Source organism: Pelodiscus sinensis, chromosome 6 (assembly GCF_052426305.1).
Source record: "Pelodiscus sinensis isolate ZL-2025 chromosome 6, ASM5242630v1, whole genome shotgun sequence".
Lineage (NCBI taxonomy): Eukaryota > Metazoa > Chordata > Testudines > Trionychidae > Pelodiscus > Pelodiscus sinensis.
Genome location: NC_143057.1, coordinates 54,999,581 through 55,015,521, shown reverse-complemented (window position 1 = coordinate 55,015,521; position 15,941 = coordinate 54,999,581). Strand labels below are relative to the sequence as shown.

Genomic DNA, 15,941 nt, shown 5'->3' with positions numbered 1-15,941 from the left:
ACCTCAGTCTTGTGCTCACTGAGCTCATGAACCCCTCCCCCCCTTTTGAGCCACTGTCTACTTGCTCCTTAAAACACCTTTAATGGAAGGTGACTGGGAGAGTGTTGGACTTGAGGGCCTTCACAACAGACCCTCCTTTTACAGTCCTTTTTGCGGACAGAGTTTGACTCCACCCCACAGTCCTTTCTTTCCAAGTTAGCTTCCACAGTCCATATGTCCCAAGATATTTACATGCCAGTTTTCTTTCCAAAGCCCCACTTGACACCTAAGGAGTGTTCCTTGCACTCTTTGGATGCCAGGAAAGCATTGGCATTTTACATAAACAGGCCTATGGAGTTTTGTAAGTCAAAACTGTTTATTTCTATAGCAGAGAGGGTGAGGGGCCTCCCATACTGGACATTTGCAGGCCAGCCCCATGGTCCTCTGTGCATATGTTCACAAGTCATTATGCCATCACACAGCAGGCCAGGGATGATGCAGCATTCGGAAGGGCAGTGCTGCAGTCCACTGTTGATTAGAGAAGGTCCTAGTCTGACTCCACCTCCTGTGTTTCAGCTAAGGAGTCACCTGATTGGAGTAGATGTGTGCAAGCACTCGAAGAAGAAAAAAATGGTTACTTAGCTTTTGTAACTGTTCTTTGAGATCTGTTGTTCATGTCCATTCCAAATCCCATCCGCCTGCCCTTTGTTGGAAAGTTCCGGCAAGAAGGAACTGTGGGTGTGGAGGGCCAGCAGAGGCGTTATATAGCGGCCAATATAGCGGCGCTACTCCAGAGGGCTCCCTGGCTGGCCCGACAGGTACCGCTGGGGGAAAAAGCTCCAGAAACTGTGTGCACAGCACCCGTGCACACCTGATTGAAATAGACATAAGCAAATTTACATAAGTAAATAGACATCTTGAAGAAGAACAATTATGAAAGGTAAGTAAACACTTTTTGTATTTGGATTGCTGAATCCTTACGGTTGTAAAGGATTCTTAGCGCTTTGAGAAATTTTCTTCAACTGTTTTGCAGTAGACCTTAGATACTCAAGAGTTTGAGCGTACTTGAACTAGGGAAATGCTTCATTTTGTCATGAAATTCCTTTCAGCTTTTGCTGGTTTTTTTTAAAAAAAAATCACCACTCATCTCCTGCATATTCCTCAGGAAAACTTTGACAGTTTGCCAAAATAACCAAACACACAAAGGGGCTGAGAAATTGCGGCTGCAGCAGCACAAGATATATACAGGCAGTCCCCGAGTTACATGGATCCGACTTATGTCGGATCTGCAGTTACAAACGGGGCTTTTCTCACCCTGGAGGATGGGAGCGGCGGGAGGCCCAGATGCGCCGCGGTCCGCCGCCCCCGTCCTTCGGGGCGAGAAAAGCTGCTCCCCGTCGCCCTGGTCTGCAGGGAGACGGGGAGCAAAGCCTTGGAGCACGCCTGCAGCGGGACAGCCCGGGCGCGCTTGAGCTGTCCCCCTGCAGGTGTGCTCCGTGGCTTTGCTCCCCGTCTCCCGACCAGCAGACCAGGGAGATGGGGAGCAAAGCCTCGGAGCACGCCAGCAGTGGGACAGCCGCAGCGCGCCTGGACTGTCCCACTGCCCACGTGCTCTGCGGCTTTGCTCCGCGTCTCCCAGGTCAGCAGACCAGGGAGATGGAGCAAAGCCATGGAAGACTTGGGCGGTCCCGCCACCCCCATCTCCCTGGTCTGCTGGGGGGAGGGTGCAGCTAGTGCCCCCCCCCAGAAGAACAGGCTTTTCTTGCCTACCCCTGGGGTAGAGCAGCTGGGGGCTGCCAGGTTGGTCCCGCAGCGCTGCTCCGGACCAACCCGGCAGCACCCCAGCTGCGCTGCCCCAGGCGTCCTGATTCAGGTGCTGGTCAGTTTCAGCAGCGGCTGAATCAGGATGCCTGGGGCAGAGCAGCTGGGGTGCTGCTGGGTTGCTCCAGTAGCGCCGAGGAGCCGCGCTACTGGAGCAACCTAGCAGCACTCCAGCTGCTCTGCCCCAGGCGTCCTCGATTCAGCCACTGCTGAAACTGACCAGCGGCTGACTACAGGAAGCCCGAGGTAGAGTTGCTCTGCCCCAGGCTTCCTGGAATCAGCCGCTGATCAGTTTCAGCAGCAGCTGACTTGGGGATGCCTGGGTTTCTTAAGTTGAATCTGTATGTAAGTCAGAACTGGCGTCCAGATTCAGCCACGGTTGAAACTGATCAGTTTCAGCAGCGGCTGACGCCAGTTCCCACTTAACATACAGATTCAACTTAAGAACAAACCTACAGTCCCTATCTTGTACGTAACCCGGGGAATGCCTGGGAGCTGCTGGAACAGCTGTTTGGAGGAAAGGGGTGAAGAAGAAAGCCAATCTGGTCTTCCAACCACATGGTCACAGCCTTTGCCCTAGTGACCTGTGCTGTTTCTGGGGGACTCAGCCTGAACATATTCATCCCAAAGTTCCAGGGAGATGGTGGCAGAAGAAAGGCACAAAACGTAGTCATGCCGGGTTACTCCTGGATCCAGCCTTTCCATCCCTTCCCCACTCCCCCACCTGCTGTCTGCTATTATACTTAGTCCTTTGGCTCAAGAATTAATATTCTGTGTGATGAGCCCCCCATGCTTTATGAAATTGTTTTATGGATACAAATATTCATAACTTGAAGATGCTTTGGAGAAAATACCTCATGTAACCTATCAATTTTAATGTTACACTCTGCTGAATCTGTATATCTTTGGTGTTGGTGCATGTATCAGTCTCATACGTAAAGTTACAGATATGGGGTAGGGAATGGTTTATGGCTTTAAATGTACAAATGAAAGCTGCCAAGGATGTGTCCTGTGCTCAGACACCTCAGTGTCTGGGTGATGACCTGTAAACATACTCCTTTGTCCTTTAAGTGTAAGCATTGGCCTGTTTTAGGAAGACATGTGATCATCCCAACCGCTAGGGGTCTGACCAGGTAATTTTCCATGCAAAGGGAGAATGTAGAAACAGAATTCCTGCCCAAAAGCAAGTCAATTTAAGATGCAGAGTTTTCAGGCTCTTTGTCTTTCGCTGGCAGGAGACACCCAAAAGGAGCCAGAGCCCCCAGGGAGAAAAAGATCTCTGTCTTGGAGGAGAAGCTAAAACTATTTATGCATTTTCCTTGATTTTAAATTTGTAATTTACTTTACTTTGTCCATTGTCACTTGAAACAGCTTAAATCCTACTATTTACTATCAAGCCCAGTATAAATAATTGGTACCAGGGGGAGCAATTGGTGTGTACATCCTCCTTTCATTGTTATAGGGGGCTTCCCTGAGCTATTTATTTGGAGTTCTGATCCCAATGGGGGATTGGTTACCTAGATGCTGTGCCTAAAACTGCATTCTCCTTAGAGCTGAGGTTTGTATTTCTCTGGGGAGCAGGGGCAGTAGTCAAAGTTTTGAGACTTGGCTGGGAGAGACCAGGATATCTGGCTCAGAAGGACAGCATGGTGAGAAGCCCCAGAGAACAAGAAGGCAAGTGTCAGTGGCTTTGTCAGCACACCAGAAAGCAGCCCCAAAGAAGTCTTCTGTGATTACCCCCCATCACAGTCTGTGCTGTAATGATGTTCAGGATTCAGCACTCACTGATACGTAATAATGGGTTGTTAGTTGCTCACAGAAGAACTTTATTTTAAAAATTAAATAGATAAACCAAAAAAGTATGGTAGAATGTTTGGATTGTAAAACTAGGCTATCAAAAGGCAGAAAATACCAGATACCTATACAACTTAATTCTCGCACCCCATGTGTGACCCTAAATCTTAATTACACGATCTTCTCTTTCTCCCCTCCCCTCCCCTTCCCCCACATGATCAGTATGCAGAGAGTCAGAATGAAGATTTCACGGCCAACTTTAAATATGGCATGTTCTAACTTTTAGGTGCTTGCCTTTGCAGCCCAAATAGTCCAGTTTTGACAGCTTTTAATTTAATATAAAATTAGTTTGGAATGGCTACTGCTTAACCTTCTGTAATCTGTTAACGCTAGTTCTTTTTACAATACATTTTCACTAAGTATTGTCTACAGAATAAAATTGCTTTTTTTGTTAAAGATGTCTTAGCCGTATACTGATTATTAGAACAATGGCTAGTAAATAAATCAAACTGCAACTGAGATAAGATGTCTTACTTTAAAAGTTAAATATTTTAATTTTTTTTTAATTAGGAGCCAATGAAATCCAGAGCACCACAGCTACACTTGGAATACAGATTCTACAAACAATTAGGATCTGGAGGTAATAAATTTATTTATTTTTATGTATACATATACATATAAAAAAATGGATTAAACATAAACTGGCTAGTCATGGGGTGTTAATATCTTTCAAGAACATCTTTTTAAATCACAGATAGCCATATCAGCAAAACAAAAAATATATTATTAGCCATTTGGTTTTGTATACAACTTCGTTGGAATATTTTCATGTCTGTATTACCTTATTTACGTTGATGGAAATATATTATGTAGAATATTTATACAGGTTTTTTGCAATTGTGAGTATATGTGTTTATCTTTGATTTATTGTAAATTGATATTTTTACCTGTTGGATATATTGCTTCCAAATACTGAAACCTTAGATGTTCTGGGTATGAACTGATATGCTAAGGGCTTGTTGATACAGACACTTAGTTGTGGCAAGCTTGTATGTAAATCTGTTGCTCATGAGGTGTCCATGTAAACCCTGCTGATTCATACTAAAATTCCATAGTGCTGCAATCTATCCTTTCCAAAATGGGAGTACATTAAAGTGCACAAGAGGCTTTTTGTTCATGCCAGCAGGTCTTATATAATAGTGTGTGTGGCAGGAGTAGGCTGTTGCAGAATTTCACTTCTCTGGTTAGAAATTATATGAAGGTTTCAGGTCTAAATTTGATGATCACCAGTTTATATCCATTTGTTCATGTGTCAAATTGGCACTTAACCGAAATAAAATCCTCTCCATCCCTGGTATTTATCCTTCAGATATATGTATATAGAAAAATCATATTCTTCTTCAGGTAGTGTCCCCGTGTGTGCTCCACTGTAGGTGACGGGCTCGTCCTGGTGCCGTAGGTTTGAGATTTATCATCCGTGATTTAGCAGGACCGTGCATGTGCAGCGGTGTCGCGTACCTTTCGCGCCGCTCCTGAGTGTGCACGCGGTCTGGCTCCTGCCAGTTCCTCCTAACTGTTCACGGTCGCAGGCGAAGTGAACTGCTTCTCCTTACCATGACTGGAAAAAAATCAGAATTAGTTAGTTTATAGTTAGTTTTAGTCATAGTTACTTGTTTTAGTCACAGTTTGATCTGTTAACTTAAGCTAGACAGGTAAAGAACATTTTTTTAACACACTAATACTTATTCTTGTGAATAGCTACTATAGGAATAGCGTTAAGACTACTTGTCGGGGGGAAATGTCGGGTTCCCCCGGTTTCCAAAAATGTGCCACTTGCCGCGACGCAATGCCCATGTCAAATGGCCACCCCAGCTTCATTAAATGCCTGGGTGAGGGCCACATACCTCAAAAATGCCTGCACTATTCCAGACTAACGGCACACGTGCAAGGAAAGATCGCAAAATGCACCTCAAAATGTTGTTGTTCAGCAAATCATTGCAACCTGTTGACAATGAACCGGTGGCAGCTCCTGCGGCTACAAGAAAGCTGTCAGCCCATAGGACCAGCGCGGCGGATAAACCCGGTACATCTGGCTTGCCTGTCAGTACCCAGGCTCACAAAACACAGAATGAGCCGTACTGTATCGGAGCCTAGTCCAACCTCACACAGGGAGGCAGCACATGCAGTGCCAATCGCCGCAAAAGAGGATTCGGCACTGGCACTGAGCAAGTAAAGGCCATTGGCACCAGCAAGATCAGCACCGGAACCGAGTAAATCGGCACCAAGGAGGAACGTGACGGCACCGACGATGGCACCGAGATCGCCATCTCCGGCATCTCCACTAAGCCTATCCATGTCTTCAGGCTCTACAGCAAGCTCAGCGGTGCCGAGTCTTACGGAGCCGAGCCGCACGGAACCGACTCGCACGGTGCCCGAGCATACTGCACTGAGCCCAGTGGCGCCGTCTCTAGCGGCACTGTCCGCACCAGCACAGAGTCCTGCGGCACCAGCTGCAGCAACACCGTCTTCCGCCACATAAGCACTGAAGTCAAAAGAGCAGCGAACACAAGTGCCACATACGGCACCGACGTCTAGAAGCCGCAAAGCTGCACATAAGTCTAGGAGAATAATTACACCCCCCCCTAGCCTGGAACCGGAGGTTTTTTCCCTCCCAGTCTTCCTCTCCAACTTTCGTACGCTCGGTCTCTACACAATAGGAAGGTCGTCTCCGCTCCTATCAGAGACGCTCACCACGATACTTGCCATCACCTCAACATTGCCATAGACAGTCATACTCTCTGGCCTACTATGGAAGAAGATCTTGTTCTCCAAGGTCACCTACGAGGTACACCAGATATCACCGCAGCCCTCATAGGAGAGACTCACCATTTTATTCTTCCTCGCATCATGGTCAGGACCGTTACCATCATTGTGGCGATTACTATTCCCGCCACTACTCCTACAGCCATTCCCATTCGTGTCTCTGCTCCATCATCGAGGACACTCACACAGTACCACCAGATTGCCTCTATCACTTCAAACGGTAACAAGACCACCAACTCCTTTGGGAGATGTATACCCACCACCACAGCAATCTCACAAATCCCCCTCAGAACAGGCTCAACCACTGTCCCGAATGGACCAGTCTTCCTCGTTCTGAGATGATGCAGTTTTTCCTGGAGATTCCTCTCTGGTGGACGGTATTAAACAATTCCACGACCTGTTCAAAAGAGTGGTGGGGTCCCAAGAAATACAACTAGGCGAGGTGCAACAAAACCAATACAGACTCTTTTAAAAACCTTCAACCCCCCCACAGAAAACAAAGGTGGCCATACCCTTGGATGAAGCCATACTGGAAATTGCAAATGACAAAAAGCAAATTCCAGCTGCTGTCCAGGAGATGCATAAGAGGGCAGATTAAGAAGTATTTCGTCCCCTCTAAAGGAATGGAATTCCTATACACACATCTGCAACCAAACTCCCAGATAGTCGATGCAACCCAACAGCGTCCTAAGACCTCACAATATAAAAATACTTCTTGAGACAAAGAGGCCAAACGCTTAGACCTGTATGGTAGGAAAGTGTACTTGTCTGCCACATTAAGAATGGCAAATTACTCAGCTCTTCTGTCAAATCACAACTTTGACAATTATTCAAAACTGGCCATTCTTCTAGAACATCTGCCGGAAAACAAGTGGCAGATCTTAAAATCAGTGGTGTAGGATGGTTATGAGGCATCAAGAACAGCACTGTAAATCTCCTTAGACATCGCGGACGCTGCAGCTCATACCACCGCAACATCTGTAGCAATGTGATGCTGTTACTGGCTTCAAATGGCCTCTGTGTCTAAAGATTTACAGTGCTGTAAATCTAAAGATTTACACCTGCCATTTGACAGGAAAAGCCTTTTCGCCACTAATACAGATCAAGTGCTCCATTCCGGGAAGGATTCGAGAACGTCACTTCGAACATTTGGCGTGTGTACACCACCATACTGCCGCAAACGTTATATGCCGTTCTACAGACAGCGACTGGCATCATATGCCAATCCCCGGTTTAGGCAATATGATCCCCAAGAAAGGGGGAAACCACAACAGCAGTGATGCTTGTCCACAACATCTCTGTCAGCTCGAGAGTAACTCTAGTCACGTGCTTGAGACTCATGGGACATATGGTGGCAACCACCTACATGGTACAACATGCGAGGCTTCACCTCAGTTGCCTACAGTACTGGATAGCGTCAATCCACATAGGGACTGACGCATGTCCAGAGACTGGTCACTATACTACTGGTCACTTCTAGAGACTACCTGGAGTGGTGGATATCCCACATCAACATGCTTTCAGCACTTCCCTTTCATTGCCTGCAACCAGATAACCAGATTACTATGGACGCATCCCTAATGGGATGGGGAGTGCATTTTGCGGGTGAACATGTACAGGGCCAATGGACCACGGCAGAAACGCTTCAGCATATCACCCTGCTAGAACTAAGAGCAGTGTCGAATACCTGCAAAGCATTCCTGCCCAGAATCCAACACCACACAGTACAGATTCTTACCGACAACACCACCACAGTATACTATATCAACCGACAAGGTGGAGCCTGATTGAAGTCCTTATGGATAGAAGCCATGCACCTTTGGAACTAGAGTATTCACCATGGGATCACCATCATCGGGGCATACTTACTTGGCGAAGACCACATTATTGCTGACACACTCAGCAGGCACTTCTTTCCCCAGCACGAGTGGGAACTCAATCGAAGCCTAGCGCGTACTCTTTTGCCGTTGGGTATATACTCGCATAGACTTATTCGCTACGCACACCAATGCAAAATGCCCGAAGTACTGCTACAGATCAGGGCTCAGACCAAATTCCATAGGAGATGCTTTCCTGCTGGACTGGGGTTGAGGCTTACTCTATGCTTTTCCCCCAATTCCACTTCTTCTGAGAGTGTTGTAAAAGATAGTCACAGACAGGGCAACGGTTATACTTGAAGCCCCGTACTGGCCCAGATAAACATGGCTCCTGCTTCTAATACAAATGTCTTTACGCCCACCATATTGATTACCAGAGAGATCAGATCTCCTGACACAATACGGGCAAACCATGATACACCCACAAATAGACCAGTTACACCTCACGGCCTGGCTCCATGAAACAGAAACCGTCTGTTCTCAAGAAGTAAAGCATGTGCTAATGCATAGTAGGCACGTTTCCACACAGAGAACTTACCTTTTATAAGTGGTGGCGATTCCACTGTTGGTGCAGTCCTCGTGGGTGCCCCATGACCTGTCCTCCTCCCCGCTCGCAGTCTTCTCTTTGTCTTTCAGAATTACCCGATTAGGAGGATAACTTTGAGGTCATGACAGTTCCTATTGATTGCATATTAGATTACTGCCTGCATCTTCAATGCTCCGGTCTAACGGTACCAATGACAAGAGGAGTTCGCCTGTTGGGGGTAGCTGCCTTCAGACAAATAGTAGAATGTTATTCAGTATTTGCCCACCCTATAACCAAAAGATTTCTGAAAGGACTCACAAATTTCTACCCTAGTCACAGAATGCCTCTGGCCCCTGGACCTGTAGTTAGTCCTGGATACTCTTACATAGCCACATGTGAATTCTCCATACTTACCATGAAAGTAATCTTTCTTCTAGCTATTATTGCAGCACGCCGGGTAGGTGAACTCAAAGCCCTTTCAGCTGATGTGCTCTACACTTTATTTACTGATCAAGGAGTGGTGCTACGTCCACACCCCAAATTCCTACCGAAAGTGAACTCAGAATTTCATATCAGTGAACCAATAATTCTTCCTACCTTCTATCCCAAACCACATGCATAACCTCTCAAAGCTCGACCACATACACTAGATATCAGAAGAGCCTTAGCATTCAACTTGGAAAGAACTCAATCTCTCTGACAGTCGCAACACCTCCTATTGTGCTTGGATGAATGATCCAAAGGATGTCCTCTCTCATCGCAACGTAATTCTAAAATAATTGTCAGATGCATTGCACCCTGCTATTCTTTGTTCCAAAACCATTATCTACTTCCGTACATGCACATTCCACCAGAGTGACAGCCACAACCATGGCCTTCCTTCGAGATGTTTAGCTGCAAGGTATTTGAAGAGTGGCAATATGGTCTTATGATATGACATTTGCAAAGCACTATGCAATCGACACCATTGTTTGTGACGCAACAGTAGCATCAGTGGTGCTCTCTACAGCACAAAGATCCTGTTCCAGCTCTCCTCCGAAGGTTAGACAACGGCTAGATACTCACCTACAGTGGTGCATCCATGGGGACACTACCCAAAGAAAAAGATGAAGTTACTCACCTTGTGCAGTAACGACGGTTCTTCAAGATGTGTGTCCCTGTGGGTGCTCCACGACCCGCTCTCCTCCCTACTTGCAGTCTTCTCTTTATTTCTTTCATAATTACCTTTTTAAGAGGAACTGGCAGGAGCTGGATCGCTCACGCACTCAGAAGCAGCACAAAAGGCACATGCTGCTGCCGCACATGTGTGGTCTGGCTAAACCACGGCTGATGAATCTCCAATCTGCAGCACCAGGATGATCCCGTCACCTACAGTGGCGTACTCATGGGGATACACACCTCGAAGAACCGTTGTTACTGCACAAAGTGAGTAACTTCCTCTTTTTCCCCCATATACTTTCTTTTATTAGGCTAAACAAGCTAAGCTCCTTAAGTCTCTTCTGTGAAGGTAGGTTCTCCATTCTTCTGATCATCGTAGTACCTTTGGTTTGCACCTTTTCCAGTTCGAATTCATCTTCCTTAAATATGAGACAAGGACTGCACAAAGCATTACAGAGAAGGTCTCACCATTGCCTGGTGTAGTACTACTAACACTTTCTTACCTCTGCTGGAAATACCTTGCCTGATCATTCCTAGGAGTAGGTTAGTGTTTTTGAAGGCTACATCACAACAATGGCCTTATTGTGCTTGTAACCAATATATATCAGTGTCTTTATCCAGCTATTGTTTCTGACTGATACAACTCTAGCTTATAGCAAAAATTCTTTGGTCCCTAAGCCCTGATCTGAACTAGGGAGTTACTTCAAAGTAACTCCCCTTTTCTTGAAATAACAAGCAGAGTAGCCATGCTACTAGGCCTGTTTTAAAATAAGGGGCTGGTTATTTTGAAATAACTACTCCTGCTGTCCATGAGGAATAATGCTTATTTTGAAATAGTTATTTCAAAATAGTGGTAGTGTGCTTGTTCCATTGCTGCTATTTTGAAATAACTACTCCCCAGAGTCATTCAAAGTAATTATTCCCCAGTGCTTCTTGGGGCTCTTAAGTTGATGTAGTGTCTACATTAAGGGAGCCTTGGACTAATTTTGGGGCTTTCCTGTAGTATGGACACACTATTTTGAAATAGTTATTTTTGGGGAGTTATTATTTCAAAAGAAGTTACTTCAAAATAATTTCCTAGTGTAGACCTGCCCTAAGTGTGTAACTTTGTTCTTTCCATTCTGGTCACCAAATGAGGCAGGAGTCCTGTGGGGGGGGGGGGAGGAGTAGTTTGATCATTTAATTAAACTAATAATCGCTCTGAATTAAGATTGGACCATTTTTAATTCTGGCATTTCTTAACATTTGACTGTTTGATTTTTGTGACCTTAATCTTTTAATATAGTTTTTGTATATAATTTCCTTTGAAAAAGCAAACTGAACAGAAGTTCCATCTTTGTAAATTATGGGTCTCAAAACTCCTGCCCTCCCCATGGCACCCCACCCTCGAGGATGTGGCTTTGCTGCTAGACCCTGACGCTGTACACTCTTCAACGCTGCACTGTAGTGGCAGCAATCATGGGGATGCAGAGTGCACTGGGAAATTGCACTTTCTCCACTTTCCCATGGCTCTTGCCACTATGGCCAATGCATCCTTCTCCCCATGCCCCAAGTGATCCCTAAAACTGTATTTCCAGGATGAGGTGCCATGGTGAAGAGAGGGAGGTTGATGATAGGAAAGGGTGGGGCTTGGGGACCATTAGCAGATAGCCCGAACACCCAGCCTGCTGGGATTCCTGAGCTGGACAGAGCAATCGCTCCTGCCAGAGATGACCTGTAGGCTGGGAGTCTGAGACTCTCTGGTGTAGAGTCATAGTCCATAAATATACTACGAGAAAAGGTCAAATCTATTAAGGCCGATTTCTGGTCACCTGATTTTGCAAAGTTGAAGGTCCATGTCTCCACTGTGTGCAAGAATTAAATGTAATTTGAAGTAACGCATCCCCATTAGGGAGACTGCCATCAACTTTGAGAGCAATGCATTGTGGGTAGCGTAGAGTTTTTGGGTTATGCTGCTGGTGCATAAACCAAACTGAGACCAAAACTATCCAGCGGGTGGTTATGCATTCAAGTTGTCGGTGTCCCATAATCCTCTCATCTACTCCCTCCTCTCTTGCATGAGATCAACAGGAAATAGTATTTTTTTCTCCCTATTTGCCCCGGCTACCCACGCAGATGCCATAGCAGTGCGAGCATGGCCCCCCAGCCGTGGATACTATTTTGCATCAAACCATCTTGATGATAGTATGTACCTTGATGCTCCTAATGGTGCAGTATTTCAAGTGCATAAGCATGTGTCTCCACCAGGAAGAGGACAAGGAGGAATCTTCTCTGTCTTAGTATGCCATGGGCATGCTGTATAGATAAGCCCTTGGGATGAGCAAATTGGAAATGCAGCCAGCATTTGATCGTCCAGAAACAGTGAAATCCCAATTCTGGTGCTGTTAGATAAGCGCAGATTGGTGGGACTGCGTAGGGATGATCAGCAGTGGCTGCCAAACTGACCACACAAGGCCACTTCGTTGGAGCTTTGCAAATGGCTTTCCCCTGCCCTGAAGCTCAGGGACACTTTAATGAAACCTGCTCTGACAGTGGAAAAGCACGTGGTAATTGCCCTGTGGAAGCTTGCAATGCCAGATAGCTACTGTTCAGTTGGGAATCAATTTGGAGGAAAATCTGCAGTGTGGGTTGTTACGTAAGTAGCCAAGGCAATCAATATTATTCTGCTATAGATAGTAGTGACCGAGAAATGTGGATTTCATAGTGGATGGCTTTGATGAAATGGGCTTCCCTAATGGCGATGGAGCGATAGACGGAATGGACATCCCCCATCTTGGCCTGACCACTTCGCCAGAGAATACATAAATGGACAGAGGTACTGGTGCTATAGGTGTTGGTGGATCACAAGGGCTGACTCATCATGGGAGGGTTGGGAAATGTGCATATGTCAAGTCAATCATTAGGAACTTTTGCCTCTTTAAAAAGATGCACACTGGAACTATTTCCTGACTGGAAATTTAGAATTGGAGAGGTGGAAATGCCAAGAATGATCCTTGGTGACCCAGCCTAACCCTTACTTCCGTGTCTCCTGAAGCTGTGCATGGGTAGCCTGGACCCCAGTAAGGAAAAATTCAACTGCAGGCTGAGCCAAGTGCAGAATTGTTGTTGAATGGGCTTTTGGGTGTTTAAAGGGTAGGTTTGAGTCTGACTAGGTTAGTTCTCAGCAAACTCAATATTCCCTTCATGGTGGCAACCTGCTGTGTGCTTCATGGAAATATGGAGAATTCCCTCTCGATCTCCACACGTTAACAAGCTATTCTGAGCCCCTCGTGCTGTGTAGGCAGAACACCACACATCACACCCAATTGCTGTAATCGGTTTGTATAGCTTGCACCTCCCAAAACTGGGACTTCTCATCAGGCAACATCCGTGGTCGAGCAGAACCCTGGATGCTACTGGACCAGGGAGTCCTGGCTGGGAGCCCCAGTTGCAAGAGGGCTGGTGGCTTGGGGCCTAGTAGGGTTGGGGCCAGTGCCGGAGCCCCGGTAGTGTGGCAGGGCTGGAGATGTGGCAACTAAGGCAGCTCAGCCGGGGCTGGAGAGATGGTAGCAGAAAGGGAAAGTGGTCCCTTGCTTCTGGTTCCCCAGACTGCCTCTGGTCCAGCAAATTCCCTTCTTCGGGACTGGTCAGGTCCAGAGGGTGCCGGACTAGAGAGGTCCAACCTGAAGTAAAAAAAAATTGCACCCTCCCCGGATCAGTGCTCAACTGTGAGACATCCTGAGAGGAGGGGATTAGCTCCAAAAAATTATGGCCAGCTGATGAGTGGTGAGAGCTAATTCTCCTTGTCGTCCTCTTCCTTCATGCTGATGCCAGACATATCTTGGTTGTAGAAGTGGTATGTTTGTGGCGATGTGCCAGTTCATTCATTTGCCTCCTTTGTCTTGTGGTACAACTGCCTTAGCTTTTTTATTTTAACTCTGCACTGCTGGGTATTCCTGGAATATCATTTCTCCACCACTTTGCTATCTTTGCTTAGATAAAAGCATTTCTTTTGATGTTTAGAGCTCTGAGATAATGAATTACTCTCTCTACTCCTTGAAAAGGTCCAAGATCTTCTGCACACTCCGTGCTGGCATTCTTTTGTGCCTCTGGAAACTGGAGCTTCAAGACATTGGACTTGAAGTCATGGCCACGTGTGCTACTAGCTCAGAGATGCTATCAACGCTGGCCACATGGGGAATGAAATTCAGAATTTCCTGTGGCTTTTCCTGTTCTCCTGGAGAGCAGTAGACACACAAGTTCTGGCCAGAGAGGGGCACTATGGGATGCTGTCCAGAGGCCAAGAACCTTTATTTTTGTCTACTCTGGGTCTATGCTACCATGAACTCAACCCTGCCATTTTGAATTTTGTGTTGCCTCTCCTGAAAAGCAGGAGTACTAACATCAACTTCAATGGCCTTTAAAGGAATGGCCTTGGTAGTGTGGACTGTCTCTTTAGAAAATTGACCTTATGCAGCTACATTCAATCTAAACTAAGTGTAGACCATGCCATAGTGACTTCTGCCTAGTTCAACAGCAAGGTTAGAACTTCTGGTTCTTCTTCGAGTAGTGTCCCCGTGGGTGCTCCACTGTAGGCGAAGGGTCGCTCTGAGCCGCAGATCGGAGCTTTGTATAGCAGTTTCCCCTGTTGAGCCACGCATGCCCAGGAGGCGTCTCGAGCCCTTCCCGCCTCCTAAGGAACGTGACTCAACCCCCTCCCTTTCAGTTCCTCTTTAACCGCCCTCGTCAGCGGACGGAGCAGCCAGGAGCTCCCTGTCAGACTGACTACTTTCCCCTTAGTTATTTAGACATAGTTAGCTTCCCCTGTTTATCCTAGTTACTCTTTCCTTGTTTCTTTATTTAAAAAACCAAACAAACTAGAAATAGGAAAAATAGACTTAATTAAATCCCCCCTCAGGGGGCTTGAACTTACCTCAGACCGGGACTCCGGTGAACCGGCTTTCTCCCGCCTGTCAAAACAAGAAACACATAAAGACTTTAAAAAAAGAAAAAGAAAAAAGAAGCGGCAAAACCACAAACTATAACAATGTAGAAGATAAATATAATAATTTCAAGAGGGAGAGAGCCCGCAATGTCCGGCTCCTCAGGTTTTAAAAAGTGCGGTCAATGCCGGGACCCAATGCCGGCTTCAGATGGCCACTTGGACTACATACTGTGTTTGGGGGAGACCCACTGCAATTCCCTGACGGCGAGAGCCAGAAAAGACCGTGAGCTCCGCCTCAGGATGATTTTATTTAAAAAAGCTCTACAGCCTGCGGGAGAACAATCTGCACCGTGGCAACAGCCTCCGCCGCCTTCCAGAAATGTCCCGAGAGCGAGACCCTCTCCATCCCGCTCTCTTCCAGCCTCTTCCTCTTCCAAACACAGAGGAGAGGCACATCAGGCTGGGAAGTCCCTTGCCACTAAGGCTTGGGGGCGATCCTCTCACTCCGTGCTGGTATTGGGGCGCTCAACAGCTGAGCGGCCCCAGGAGAGCTCTAAGCAGCCGGCACGGCATGAAAAGCCGGCGCCACTTCAAACCGCGGTGCCGCTTCAGAGCGCGGCACTGCTTCCAGCCCCGGTGCCGCTTCAAGCCTCTGTGGTGCCGAAAGCTACACCACGGCTTAAAGCTGCGGTGCCTCTTCAAGTCACGGCACCGCAGCAAAAGGATGGGCAGCCTCCGAAGCCACTGACACCAACTGATGCTCCGCTGGTCCTCCCACAGCCAGACAAGCAGCCAGATGTGGCTCCTAGGGATCAGCCCCAACAAGGGATTGATCCTTACAGCAGGCATCATTATCTGTGCCTGCCCTCTACTTCTTACTCTCCTGAGGGGTCTCCATCCAGGGAATCCCCTCCCAGGTCGATATCACCGTTGTCTCTTCACGACGCTCCCCTTCCTGATGATGACCACCACACGGTCTATTCCTCACGACATCCATCACCTGGGAAGGCTCGCTCCCACCATTATAGGGCTCTGCCAC

The 15,941-nt window shown here is 46.9% G+C and overlaps 1 protein-coding gene across 9 annotated transcripts in view; it reads left to right on the top strand.

The window, feature by feature from the left end:
• CSNK1G3 (casein kinase 1 gamma 3) overlaps positions 1–15,941 on the top strand; it is a 152,966-nt gene that overhangs the window by 49,189 nt on the left and 87,836 nt on the right. For all 9 annotated transcript variants that reach the window (XR_003090671.3, XM_006130107.5, XM_006130104.5 and 6 more), the window contains one exon: positions 4,165–4,234. Coding sequence is in view for 8 of the 9 variants with exons in the window: in XM_006130107.5 (XP_006130169.1) it covers positions 4,165–4,234 (70 nt within the window). In the remaining variant the exon portion in view is untranslated. The remainder of the gene's footprint in view (positions 1–4,164; positions 4,235–15,941) is intronic.